At 35.9% G+C, this 14,982-nt stretch overlaps 1 protein-coding gene across 4 annotated transcripts in view; it reads right to left on the bottom strand.

Moving 5' to 3' along the window:
• The window catches only part of CDH8 (cadherin 8), a 129,481-nt gene extending 127,082 nt beyond the window's left edge, over positions 1–2,399 (bottom strand). For 2 of the 4 annotated variants that reach the window (XM_062586925.1, XM_062586923.1), the window contains exon 1: positions 2,133–2,399. In XM_062586925.1, the coding sequence (XP_062442909.1) occupies positions 2,133–2,384 (252 nt within the window). In that variant the 5' untranslated portion in view covers positions 2,385–2,399. The remainder of the gene's footprint in view (positions 1–2,132) is intronic. The other 2 variants (XM_062586924.1, XM_062586926.1) reach the window with 2 other exon arrangements.
• Between the last annotated feature and the right edge of the window lie 12,583 nt (positions 2,400–14,982).

Raw genomic sequence — 14,982 nt, 5'->3', positions numbered from 1 at the left:
TGAAGAATTCAAAATATTATACAAACAAATATATATAGTAGAAATATTAAGACTTGAATTCACTCAAAAAATCAAAGCACTACCAAATAGCAACTACAAAGTCCTCAGTCAAATGCAGCTCAAAATCATGTTAAAAGACTTGACCAAAACGTGTAGAAAATAGAGGTTGGAGAAAATATTTAAAGATATGAAATAAGCTTGTTGCTATTTCTCTGAAACTGAGATATGTTACTGACCACAGGATAAAAATGTAAACAGATACATAATGTCTGATATAAATGAAATAACATCCATGATATCTGTTCTCAGATTTTTACACAATTTTAATAACTAAGAATTAGGACAATAACAAACATGATTATTCAAAGAGAACAGAAATCTAATGTGAACCTGCATTGTATTTTTGATTACTCACTTTAGGTCAAACACGCATTTAGGAGCAATTACTTCTTTACTAAGCAGGTTTCCTGATGAATGCAGATGACACATGATCTCTTTTTAGAAAAAGTACAAGTCTACCGGTTCAGGGTAATACAGAGCTACAAAATAAGCTACTGCCTGGCAAGAATGAAAGACAGAAGGCAAAAGGCAGGCTAGAAAACATAGAATCATAGAATCAGTAAGGTTGGAAGGGACCTCTGGAGATCATCTAGTCCAACCTCCCTGCTCAGCAGGGTCACCCAGAGCATGTTAAACAGGGTTGCATCCAGGCGGGCCTTGAAGATCTCCACAGAAGGAGACTCCCCCACCTCTCTGGGCAACCTCTTCCAGTGCTCCATCACCCTCACAGGGAAGAAATTCCCCCTCACGGTCAGGTGGAACTTCCTGTGATTCAATTTCTGCCCATTGCCTCTTGTCCTGTCACATGGGACAACTGAAAAGAGTTCGTCCCCGTCCCCTTGACACCCTCCCTTCAGGTACTTATACACATTGATAAGATCCCCCCTCAGTCTTCTCTGCCCCAGGCTGAAGAGGCCCAGCTCTCGCAGCCGTTCCTCAGAGGGCAGATGTTCCAACCCTCTGATCATCCTCATAGCCCTACGCTGGACTCTCTCCAGTAGCTCCATGTCTCTCTTGTAGTGGGGAGCCCAGAACTGGACACAGTACGTGAGATGAGGCCTCCCCAGGGCTGAGGAGAGGGGCAGGATCAGGTGACCCTCGACCTGCTGGAAACAGTCTTCCTAATGCAGCCCAGGAGACCGTTGGCTTTCTTGGCCACAAGGGCACACTGCTGGCTCATGGTCGACATAAGCATCCACCAGCACTCCCAGGTCCTTCTCTGCAGAGCTGCTCTCCACAAGGTCAGCCCTCAGCTTGTACTGGTGCCTAGGGTTATTTCTCCCTAGGTGCAGGACTCTGCACTTGCCCTTGTTGAACCTCATGAGGTTCCTCTCCGCCCAGCTCTCCAGCCTGTCCAGCTCTCTCTGAATGGCAGCACAGCCCTCAGGTGTATCAGCCACACATGTAAAAACATGATAATTTTCCCTGTGCTGTTTTTAATCTTCCTAACTTTGAAAGTAGTCTACAAAATACTGTGGCAATAATGTTATTTATATGCATACATATCAGGACCTTCCTAAAAATACACAGACTAGTAACTTGAATTTTTCTGTAAATGTGCCATACTTTCCTTTAATGTATTTTACACATTCTCAGAGCACAAAAAACTTATGTAATCAGGCTGGAGATGAAAATGACCTATAAGTGTGACAACCTTTTTGAATGAATGTAAACAGGAATATTATACAAAAAATGGTTTGGTGAGTAGTCTCAGCTAACAGTGTGGTGACTAACGATATTAAAATATGGATATGCACATGCTCCTATATTTTTGTTGTAAAAATGGAATATGGGTAATTTTAGTGAATAGCAAGTTTAGACAGATTATTTCATTCCCTTAAGTCCCAAGCCTTTCCAGTAGTTTTCCACTGTAGTTAACCAGAAAATCAAATCCTTAGAATGACTTCCATTTAAAGAAAAAAAAAATATATATATATATATATAGACATCAGAGAAGAACTTCAGAATAACAGAGCATCTCAAATTTGAACATCTTAGAAAAATCCAGATGACTGGAGACCTTCACATACTATATATTTGCATATTCAGAGAAAAAACAAATCTTGCCTTACCCGGCCAACTAGTATTGGTTCAGGTCCAGAAAATTCTTCTAATACAAACATCTGATTCCAAACCCAGCCTCTCTTGGAACGGTTCAAAACTCTCTGTTCTTCAGCTAACCTCTTTAGTTCTATACTGGATCCACTTGGTAATATTTGAGTTTGATTCATCGGAGCCATATAAATGGAAGGAAGGAGAGTAATCCATAATATTATTAATGGAGTCCATGTATCCATAAGCATTTCCGTTAGTCTTTCTGGCATTGTACCCTGTACCACAAGCTACGCAAATCACCACAGAAATGAAATTATTATTTTGCTTTCCTCCAGACTGTAGCAATCCAATTCATCATGCAGTACAGAACATTTACTTACAGCTCCTCCATGTGTTTACAGTACAGTCAACGTAAAAATAGCTTAGGTTATAAAAACATGATCCATTGAGTGTTCCAGTCATTAAAGATTCCTGGTGAGGTGAAAAAAAAAAGAAGGTCATGTTAGTGAGTAAAGAGCTTGAAAAAGTGTGCTGAAAGATCTTATTTACTTATACATCATAAACAAGCCACATTAAATTTTGTATTTGTATAATCTTAGTGTATATTATTTGGGTTTAAAAACAAAGATTAAGTGATTCTGCAAATTCCTTCAAGGACTACAATAATGAGGAGCAGGGAGGATCCAGATAAATGATTACGTGCTCTCCAGGAAAAGATTTTATTTATAGTTTGTCCTGCGGCCTGACAAAGCTCTTGGCTCTCTTGCTAACCTATACTTTTTATGACAGTCAACTACAAACACATAGCATATCAAATAATGGAAAGTCAAATAAAATAATGTTCTTGCATACAGACTACCCTCTTTTCCTCTCTAAGAAAAATTTAGTCCTAATAAACTTACAAAACTCCAGTGGTACTTCCTTGTATGAGCAGTCATCTAGCTGCAGCAGCACAGAGCTCAGCAAAACCTTCAAAACCCACCAGAAGAGCAAGGCTGGTAAGTCCTCCCTGAAATCCACAATCCCCTACCAGACCACTACCAGAACCTGAGGAAACTCCTTTATGTACATCTGCATTACAATACTCCCAACATCTCTCTCCTGCTTTCAGAGGAAACACAGAGTCAGGTTTTATTTCAATGACGTTTTCCTTGGTGGACACTGTAGAAGCATTTTGTCTCCCTTTCTCCACCCAGGCTTTCATGCATTAGGTCCACATCAGGTTTCACCTCAGCATAAATATTCTCTGAAAGGGACAAGTTAATATTGTAGGGCTTGCTAATGCCACAGTGATTGGGAAAACCTGAAATGCAGCCACCAATTACTTGAAAAGATAAATGGGACATAACTCAAGGAGGAGGGCTACATTACAGATACTCTAATGAGACTAGGGTTTTGTAAAAAGATTCCTGATACATTCTCATTGTTTGGATGTGAATCAATCTCATGAGAAACCACTATATAGAAGTTAGGTAGAACTGCCTCCCCACAGACTTGCACTGTATCTTAGCAGTTTTTTTCCCTTTAAAATGAGTTTTTAGCATTGCATGAAAATCTTGTTGTTCACTTTTTCTAAGTTTCAGACATAATAACAGACAAAAATATTTGAAAATGTAAGACCAGTAAGTCAGCTGTTTCTTTGAAAAGCAAACAGTGTAAAAAAGCCAATTCTTTTTAAACTTCAGTAATTGCCAAAGCAACTGTGAAATCTGTTGCATTAAAATCTGAAACTATGAGAAATTGTCTTGTTAAAAGGGGAAAAGAGCTGTTACCAAACTAAAACTTAGTATCTCAGGTACCACAGAAGAACAGCAAACTAATAGCGCAGTGCTTTGACAACATATCAGGAATGAAGTGAATACACGTTACAGAACTAACTGTGTGACTTGGAAATGCCACTTAGGTCCCATTGCTAAGTGACAGAGAAAGAAAGAAATCAGAGAATATAATGTGGTCTTGCAATGAGATTTTGGAAGAAATGTGAGGGAATCAGGAGAAGTCTTCAGTCTCTCACCATTCTCTCAATCCCAGAGAGGAGAAAAGGACTAAGAGGAAACCATCAAATTTGCTCTGTGAGAAGTCAGTCGCTGCAAACCCTCTTTGGTCCAGAGAGGAAATTACAGGAAAGCTACTGCTGACATTTTCTGGAAAGTGTTGAAAAGCTAGATTTCCCAGGGCACATGTGGAGGTAGAAGGTATCCAGAGAAAGAGAGAAGCAGTCAAACTTTAAATGAAAGCAATAAACTGTTTGTATGGGATCAATATATATATATGCATATGGATTTTGTGTGTGTGCACATGTGTCTGTCTAGGAGCAGCTTTTTCTGAGCAAAACCCAAAACACAGCAGAAATAGAATCACTGTAAAACAGAGTAAGAGCTATCATCTTTACTCAATACCAAGAATTATATTCAAAACTGGGAGCATAAACAGTTTTCAGTGTTTATATCCAAAGCAATTTTGGATCCAATGGAGGCCCAAACGTTGGCCAGTGAGTCACATCTTTGTCCAAAAAAAGTTTCAAAATGACTCCAAGTAGGCCATTACCAATTTTCTTACTCCTTGAACTCAAATTGTTAAAGTTTTTGTTACTTGCAGGACCAAATGATAAAACAAAACACTTTTCATATTCAAAAGACTTTTTGAAAACAAATCTTAATTAATCTACACAGACTCCCTTCTAAAAGAGATGAAACAAATGAGATAAAACACTGGGAGGCTCACAGAAACATTTTTGTTTGAAGCAAGAACAGGATATTTGTTTTTCAGACTACCCCTCTGAATCCTTGGCAAGCATTAGGTTTATTTCAGTGAACCGATTACTCTTCACTTACTGCAATCAAATTTAGTTCCTATCCACTACCACTAATGGATCATGATTCACACTGATTGGACCATCCTCATAGTAGCTCCCAATTTTCAATACTTTCAGGCAAACAAAAGCCAAAAGCACACAAAAAATAACATTAATGCACAAATCACATGTCATTAAGCCTTGCTCAATGAAATAATCCATCAAATCTGACAGTCATGCAAGGACCGTTAACATAAATGTGCAGGAGATTCTCCAGTACCAATAGAAGAGTGAGAGAAGTATTAGGCAATGCAGAGTAAAGAAAATATCTGACTGCATGTGTCAATGTACTTCAGGGGAATATGATCAGTGAATAACAGTAGAGCTGGATAAGTATTTCTACAGTTAAAAACAGGCTGCAGGAACTTTCTGAGATTTATTTGAGAAAGAGACTCTCATTTAGGATTTACTGCTCTATCTGTGAGTGCTGCTATTTACTTTGTGTGATGCATGGAGACTGTATAGTCCCAAGGTCTTTTACTAAATGTATAAATGAATTTTCTTCCCCATTCCTGAGTTCAAAACACCACATATATGATGAGAAAACAAAAGATAGCATTGTAAAACATTCGGCCCGGCAATTTTCATATTGTCTAATTTATTCATATAAATTCCTGCTAGTCAAATTATAATCCTCTGGATTAAGTGTCCAGGAGCAACTGATAGCAGTTCCTGAATAAGGCTACTATAACAGCACTAAAATAGCTATGTGTAAAGTGACATTTGGCAGTCAAGAAAGACTAGCAGGTGAGGCATAGTACATTTTCCTTTCTCATATTATGCAAGGGCTTAAGTGGGTGGTGAGCATGAAATGATAGAAAAATTATTCCAGTAAAGCCAGAACTGCCTTTGCTAAAGCAACCAGAAGAGGATCAGCCAGCATGTGGCCCTTAAAAACTGTATTTCCATCTTTCACAAGTATTTGGTTGTATTGATAAAAGCAAAATTTTGACTTTGATTTTTCAGAAGTTTAAATGTCTCTGGGTTGTTTTCTTCAACAAAATTGCACCGTTCTTCGAAGTGATTTCCCCATATAGTGTACGATATTTATGACTATACATACAACTCTAATCTAGCAAAGCTTTTCCTCAAGCATAGGTTTACAAAACAGCCTTCATTCTCTATGCATCTCTGAGCCAGGAAAGTGGTATTTGAAATACGAAGACCTTTTCTATAACAAATGGATGACAGAAAACTTGACACTGTTGCAGATAGCAGAGATTTAGATAATTATATTTCAAAAACATAAGACTGTATTTGTAAATTTGGTTCTCCACACACAACCCACAGAGAAGTGCAGATAAAGCTACGCAGTCCTTTTTCCACTTACTGTATGCACTGATACACTTTTGGACAGATATTATTCTATTTCTGTAACAGAAGAATGCATCTTGGAGTACCACTCAGGGACTTCATTGCCTACCGTTAGACAGGTTTTGTACAAGTACAAACCAAAAAGTTATTACAGTGAAGTAGAAGTTTATGACTTAACACATAACACACAACAAATAATTCTCTAACAGCAACTTCAGAAATTAATACAATACACATTGCAACTTCTTTTGGAACCAGAATCTATGCAGTTTTCTTGTACAAGTTGACCCTATTTCGTACAGGCAATTAAGCATGCCAGTAGTTAGTTATAAAAGGCATACTAAATGATGACAGTAGTTCTCATTTTGCATGATGTGTTATTGATAGCTTTATGGTGGCTAAAATATCTGAAATAATTAATTTCATTACAATTATTTTAGAATCATCTTGTAGCTTTAAAGATGGACACTGGAATGCAGTAGATTTCTTATAAGGATTAATAAAATGTATAAAAACAGTTTATTATATACTTACTGAAAAGTAGCAAAGTAAGATCATAAAAAGCTTTAAAAATCAATTTATTTTTAGATTTCAAACCACAGAATATCTGGTGATTAAACCACTTTATTACAGTGCTAGTGCATTGATTTACAGCATGATCTCAGTTTAAGAAATTTTACAGCCCGTCTAGTGTTTCTTCACATAAGCAACATATAGAGGACTCTCTTAAGATTGTCAAGGCAACAAATTCTTTATTTTATTTTGCATTTATCTTATCATTCATAGTGATTACAAACAATAGTTAAGCTCTTCTGGCCTTGACATTTCATTCGGGTCATTTTAACAGTTCCTAGACAATTGTTGTTAATTATGTTAAAAAAAAATAAAAGCATTGATTTACTTTAAAAAATTAGACCAGAGATAGCAGACAAAACTTAGAGATCTTGGTCTAAAATGGGGCTTTGCATCATTTTTTGGATATTAAATGCATTCAGAAGATTGATTTCAAACTGCAACAATATGATGAGGTAAATGTGGTGGTAAGGGCAATGGAGTTCCATTAAAAATCTTTCAGATCTTTTTGTTCATAATCTCTACTTTTAGCATGATGATTCATTATAAGCAAATATACCTTACAACACAAGTAGCCTAGAATAACTGATGCAAGGTGTTTGTTTACCAATCAACTACAGAGATTCAACTAGCACTGTACAGCATGAAGAAGATAGCCTTTGCATTTTGCATGCTTTCGAGCCTTGAAATTCCACTGGACTCCTATGGGCTTTTGTATCCAGAAGAATGAATTTAAATTTATTTCTACCAGAAATAAAGATCTTTATTCCTGCAAAACAGTTAGAGCTGTATGTGACAGTTTTCATATAGGTTAAGAGAATACAACAAGAAGCTTAATCAGGTGTCCTTGACAAAAATTCATATCCTCTGACTTCCTTAATTTATTATGCACCAAGGAACACTTGGTTTTCTCTTTACACTATCACAGGTTTCTCATAGCTCATGATCAAGTACTGAACTTCCCTTGTCCATAGGGCTACAAACCTGGGATTCATTTTTATAGTCTGTGCAGGTATTTTATACCTCTTAGGGTATCCTTTGTTTAATGTTTCAGCATATTCTTTGTTATTGTTCACAGTAGTTTTTTTCTTCTTCTTCTTCTTAGCATTTCTCTCCTTCCTGCTTTTTTTCTTCCATGGTAGCTAGAATATCATTCTTGGGATTTTTTGGCTTCACACTGCTCTTCCTATTCTTTAAGCTCAGTTTTTCTTTAGGTTTACTTTTACCACTGCAGGTATTGGCTGCACTATCACTTATGTTTCCTAGTCCCATTTCTCAGGGATTCAGACAGGGTCCTTTCCCATCAATAGCAGTGACACGATGCAAAGCCTTCCTGCCGTGGAAAGCACAATTATCTTTCCTTCATTGATCCTCTTTTGGCAGCACAGTAAAGCCTGAAGTTTTCACCAGTAAAAACATAAGACCTTAGCACTCCAATCTTACTTGTAGGAATAATTCTTATTCATAAGAGACATGCAATAAGTATTTTAATTTGCCATTGAAGCAGAACAAAAGCAGCAGTCCATCAGAATAGAACTATCAAGACACCATAACTAACAAATAATTGTGTCTTCACTCTCCTAACTGCTACGTACTCTTCCAGTTTCCAGCATGTATTCATTACATTGTACCTGTACTTGATTTAGATAAAGCTATCTAAATCAGCATGTTTCTGCTGTAAAGGAATGAGTACTTCTTGCCGTAAATAATAATGGTTACTCATTTGTCTAAAAACTACCCTCATATGCAGAAATCAAAAAAATAAAACCCAATTCACCTTACTGTGAGATTAGGAAGGGCTAAGGCTCCAATCAGGTGTACTACTATGGCTGTAGTTAAGATCATGTTTACAGTGCCTACTGCTAACTCACTGCACGCCCTGGCTAGACTTTATTGCCTCTGTTATCTGCCTGCATAACTGTATGAGTAGTCACTCCCTAACCCAGTTCTGTCAAAATGATCTTGTTAACTTAAACTCTTTTAATAGTAAGGTGTTTTTTAAAACAAATCATTTTGACAGAGCTGGGTTAGGCCTTGCTCATGTTATTCTTCCATCAACAACAAATTTAAGAGGTTCTTGCTTCCACCCTGAACATTCCAGCTTCATGTTTTTTCCAGCCGTTCTTCTCCTTCCCCGTTCCTTTCTTCACTACCATTTACTGTCCCCACAGTCATGCTATTTGTAAGGCAGCATTGTGTGCCAGATCAGTGAAATGTGGCAGCTTAAATTACAACAAGAACCAAAAAAACAGTTTCAAGAGGTCTTTATTTTTTTTTAACAAAGTTAATTTCACTGATTCAGTTTGCACCACAGACACACAAGCAGTTGCATCAGCACAACTAAAGAGCCCATAAACTAGACAGCAGCCATAAAACGTTTTGAAAACAGCTATGCTGCCTAAGAACATATGAAGTTTGGCTATCTACTTTAGAGAGCAGCCACACAAGCAGTTGAAACAACAAAACTGAGCGGAGACTAACCTCTGGAAAAAAAGAGGGAGCAAGCAATTAGGGACAGAGAAACTACTCAGTAAAACTTTTATGGAATCCCAACATGTAACCACAGTTTTCTGATGCAGCTACATTCACTGATGCTGGAAGATTTTAGGGACAGAAACCTCTCCCACTGGCTCAGTTGCAGCCAGGCTGCAGTCAGATACGTTTTACTGAACATGTTCTCAGTCGGAAAGGGAACGTTTAATGATCCTGACCGTGAGCAGCACACACCACAGCACAGTGGAAAGGGGTTGAAAATGGCAATGAACCAGCAAGCCAGATTCTGGGCCATGTACCTTCTAGTCATGGCCTCAAATCATAATTATACTTTGTAGCTGCTCTAAATTCCACTAGCTAACAGTGATTTTAAGGGACTGTTATGTCACCTGGAGTTACTGTAACACAGAAAAGCATTATCCACATGGCCTTTCCTTTGGCTAAGCACCTAAAACTTCAAAGGAAGGAAAATGAGATAGGAAATATTATGCTAACTCTGTGCTATTGCAGCAGGGTGACACATACTTGAGGGATACTTGGTGGTGTCAGAAATATGCACAGGAGAATCCTGTCAATATGAGTGAAAATCAGTTGTCCAGGTTTATTGCTACGTATTGTATATGGCCATTTCCTTATGATTGGTTGAAGAATCAAAGGCACTTATCTAAAGAATAGATGCTGCCTCTTCTTTTTTGGTCTTAGGTGTTCTGCCCTAACAGCAATTCAACGAGCAAAGATATGTCACCTTAATTTTTAAGCTTAGTCATGCATTGAAGCTCTTTAGAGACATTCGAGCAGTTATTTAAGTTATTACTTGCATTCTTATGCTTGTGTAAAATGCCAAGGGGTGTTATAAAAACAATATTCATCAGTCATTGCATCTGATACACAGCAGATGGAATTCACACATTTATACCTAGGTAGTACAGACATGCATTAGTTTCTTCAGTATATAAACCATTACTATTACTATTAAATGGGGGATTTATTCAGCCATCTCTAAGACTATTATTAGTACAAGCAGGTTACTTCAGTTTTGGGGTATGTTTTAGACAGAGAAGTGAAGGAAGAGTTAGAAAAGCTATTTTCAGATACAGATTCCTATTCCTCAGTTTCCTTATTCTCCCTCACTTAAACATTGAGACTGGCATTCTGAAGTAGAGCTGAGTTTGCTACAAGAAATAGGTCATTTCACAACTTGAATAATGCTTTTGCATAAAGAGAAAATGATATATATATTACAATATTATTATTTAATTAAAGAAGATGTACTTAAATGTGGTAAGTCCATTATTCTTTGATTGCTTAATATGATACTCTACTATATCTACAAAGTCTATGTTAGTGACTATCTAAAACCTGTTTATACTTTTCTGTCGAATATTTACTTTTAGGAAATCCTGTTTTGTTTTTTAATAAGAGTATCACAGTCTTGTGATGTCATGGTTATCGACTAACTTATATTTGTATAAGCATGTAAGAATATACATAGAATTTATTATTGGGGATATTTGGGGATATTTCTATTATGTTTTATAGTGAAATTAATGTGAGCAAACTTTAAAGCTGCCAGGGCTCCAATATGTGGTATCACTTGGTATATAAAGGTATCACACTTTGCAGAAGTGCTCATTACTTCACAGGACCAGAGTTTATTAAAAAACAAAACCTAAAAGCAACTGTATTGCTCTTAGCACTTCCGATAGTTTGCACTGAAGTAGTATGACTTGTTTCATTGCATTTCCTCCCCAGTGAAATAAGTATTTATAAGATTTAGTTTTCTTACGACAGCTGATACCAAAAAACGGGCATTAAAATGACAATGCAACTATTATAGATCTAATGTAGAGCAAAAGATACCTACAGTCTTCTCTTTCAAACTGCTGCACTTCAGAGAAGAGAAAAAGGTTTTGGTTTTGGGTGTATGGACATCAGACACTTCACTGATCTGCGTCCAGAATGTTGGTTCACTTCACACTATCTTGCTGACAAGCTTATGATTCTAACTCAAAACGGAGAGGAAGTCAAAATCATTTTGAACAATTAAGGTGGTCCAAAAACTTAAACATGACAAAAAGGTTAAATCTGCATTGTTTTCCTTCTGTAGTAAGAGGAAGAAATGAACTGAAGTAATTTTTATTTTCTAGTCTACTGATTAAAGCGATTTTCCTTTAACTGAAATAGAACTGCATTACCTACAGATTTAATAGCTTCAGCTCATGCCAATCTCATCTCTCTAACCAATGCTGATTTTTATGAGGGTGTATTACATAATCTGAAGGCCTACATCACTTTTAAAGGAGAGAAAAAAGCAAGTTGTGCACAACATGAAGAGAGCTCATAAAAAGGCAAACAGATTGGCTTGTGACTGAGAATTAGGTGTTAACCATGCTCTGCCTAGGGCATCGTTTATCATGAGAGTTTCAGCAGCTGGGATGTGCTTATCCTGTACTTGCTGAAAAATGTTTAAATATTAATGGAGGACATAAATATCTTGCTTTCTAGGCTTCCTTCTCAGGCTTTTTTTTGATATACAACAGATCTTCCATTTTCTTTTTTTTTTCTTTTTTTTTTTTTTTTTAATTAAGAATGTCAAATATCCTTTACATGATTAAGCAAAATACAGTAATTAAGGAAAAGCCCACAAACTTCCTGGTATGCAATCTGATTAAACTAAAAAATATAAAGTCATGACTGATCATATAGTAAGCTGTATAATTTTTCATACGCATAAATGTGTATGTAGATGAAACATTTTACAAAGTAAAAAAAGTGAAAATAACTGGACTTTTCTAACTTCATAGGCTACTCAAGTTTTTGACAAAATATATGAAATTGGAAAAGACGATTTCTAGTTTTGTCTTGTCATCAAATTTAATGAGCTGTTTGAAAAGAACTGGGGTTCTGCAACATGTCCTGAAATTCGTTTCTTTTGGAGTTGCCAAGCACATTTTTTTTTTATCTGACTTTTGGAAAAACACAAAAATTAAAGCTCACAGACTGCAATATACAATTCAATCTAAACTTCAATGATATAAAAATTTCAGTTCTGATGATCTTGTTATTTAAAAGGCAAGAAATGCTGATATATTCAGTCCGTAAGAGATATTCATGTATGAAATGTTGCTAATTTGCAAACCTCAGTTAATGAATAGCACTACCTCTGAATTAATGCATGCATCATGTGTATATTTATATATATATATATATATATATAGTTTTGATATTATAGTAATTTTTATAAATATGATTAATTAGTGATTGCAAGGGAAATGGAGTTAAATGGTTATCTGACTTCTTTAAATTCAATTAACGTTGATTCCTCTAAGTAAGGTACTTGGAATGAACATATTTCAAATTAGAAATTTGAAGCTGTGTACTAAAGATGGTAAAGAGTGATTGCTTTCATAATATTTTAAGCTCCCATATCAGGTTGCAAAGACCTGAGCAAGACACACTGAAAAACAGCTTTCTTCTTAGCTTGTCTATGATTTAGGCACCACAGGGTACAGTAGACACTTCACAACAAAGGTTTTGCATATTTTGGTCTAAGATCAGTTCACATTACTAATTCAAAGTCCAAGCTAAGGTGCTGATCATCCTCAATTCCGCAAGACATATCATGCTCAAAACCTTGGAGAATCAATACTGATGGATAAAGATTACTGCAACTGATGGATAAAGATTACTCTCATGACTCAGGCAAGTAGGAATGTGTCTCTTACCTAGTGTCAGATGCTTTAAACTCTATCTACTGGTACTAAACTGGTTCAGAAGTCATCTTTTCATCTCAGCTTACATGTACCACTCTAGATAATATCAGTCCCAAATAAGTTTTGGGAGCAAATTTATATTAATAGTTCAAATGCCACTGTGTTGATGCTATTTATTTGGTCGGCAAAATGAGAAACGTGCTGAGCAGATTCCAGAACAAAAGGCATATGGGGTTTATGCAAGAGAAAATAAATAAATATTTGAAATCTCTGACTGAAATGTATTTTATTTTGTTCTATTTCTATCTACTGCTCAAATAATTATGTTCAGAAAGCTATGAAGTGAACTACCTTTTCTATGGCAACAACACTAAGAAAAATGTTGAGTTTCTGTCATCTAATTTAATTCTATTGATGCAATCTTATGGTAGCAATGATGCTTAAAATGTTCCAAGCTCAAAATGCCTTAGCATTTCTCTCCCACTAATAGAATTTGGTTGGTATTATTTTAAACTCAGGGTTCAAGGACTCTTTCATAATTTTTAGGAATCAAGATGCAACCCAGGTCTATACTGTAAACACACAATTGCTGTTATTAATAGTATATCTAAAGAGCCAGACTCTAATGATACCATAATGGAAAACAGATCACAAAAGGAATGTTGCTGATGCGTACAATATCTTAATGATCATTGGATACGTTGTAAAAAAAAAAAACTGTTTATATTATGTAGCATCAGCAGTTGTTTTCAGTTACAGAGTATTCATAAAAATCACTTTGAGATCTGCAGCTTTAAGAGCCTACGGTATGCATTTACATCTCTTTCCTGTTCACAGATATTTAGAGGACAGAATTTTTTTCCTTTGAAGTCTCAATTTTTGGAAATGAAATTATCTGTATGTATCAAGGGTCAAGTAGGAAGGGTCCAGGCCCCTAATTCCAAAAACTGTCTAAAAAAGTCCCAGCTAAACTCTGTAGGGCACTTAAGTCTTGTGGAATATTTTAAAAGATGAAATCTGCAAGTGTGAGAAAAAAAACTAGAAAAAAAAATGAGGAAGTACTTCCAGGGGTAATAGACTTAAAAAATTATGTCTCCATACTTGTAGTAGTTCCATATACTGGAGATTGGAGTTAAATATATTTTTTCTGGTCTAAGAAGATTGCTGCACATGCTAACAGTGATACCAATAAACTATCCAAGAGTAAATTAATCTATTAATTTCATAAAGGTGTAATATCATTGGACAAATTTTAGACAATACAAATGACAAAGTAAGTTAATTAAAGCTCATAGTGGGACTACTGTCCCATTTACAACTCTGTTCTGGGCATCAGTAACAGAAGTTGATAGGAACTTATCAAGTACCAAGTGACTGTCTAAGTAGGATTGAGGATTTTATCTCAGAAATCTCAGAAATGAGAAGTATTTTGTACCTTTTTAAAAGGTAGAAAAAAGGTAGAAGTTCTACATAGGGATAATTCTTATTAAACTCATCTGTATTTATTAAAGAAGTACATATACTTTTTATAGATTATTTAATGATGTCCAAAGTTACTTTTTTGGATAGCAGTCTATTCAGTTAATAAACTGTTCATCTTAATACCTTAAGAAATTACTTTCAGGAAATATTTGAAGCTTCGAGGACACTGAAGGCCCTCAGCTTACAAATAGTCACATGAATTGAAGTTCTTAAAAGCCAAGATATTGTAAGTTCTACAAAAAGAATGGAGAGTTAATAAATAGCTACCCTGGGAAGAAGATAGTAGAAGGTTGTGCTCAATCTGTATTCAGTGAGGTAGAACAATAAGACTGAATAAATGAAAACCTTAGACTAGAATATTACATAATAATCAGTTCCCTTCATAGAGTTTTTCTGTTGCAAATGCTTATACAATTAGGCCAGGAGGTGATATCACAG

The sequence above is a fragment of the Rhea pennata genome, chromosome 13 (genome assembly GCF_028389875.1).
Source record: "Rhea pennata isolate bPtePen1 chromosome 13, bPtePen1.pri, whole genome shotgun sequence".
NCBI classification, from domain to species: domain Eukaryota; kingdom Metazoa; phylum Chordata; class Aves; order Rheiformes; family Rheidae; genus Rhea; species Rhea pennata.
The sequence above is the reverse complement of the archived record's forward strand: the minus strand, read 5'-3'. Positions and strand labels throughout refer to the sequence as shown.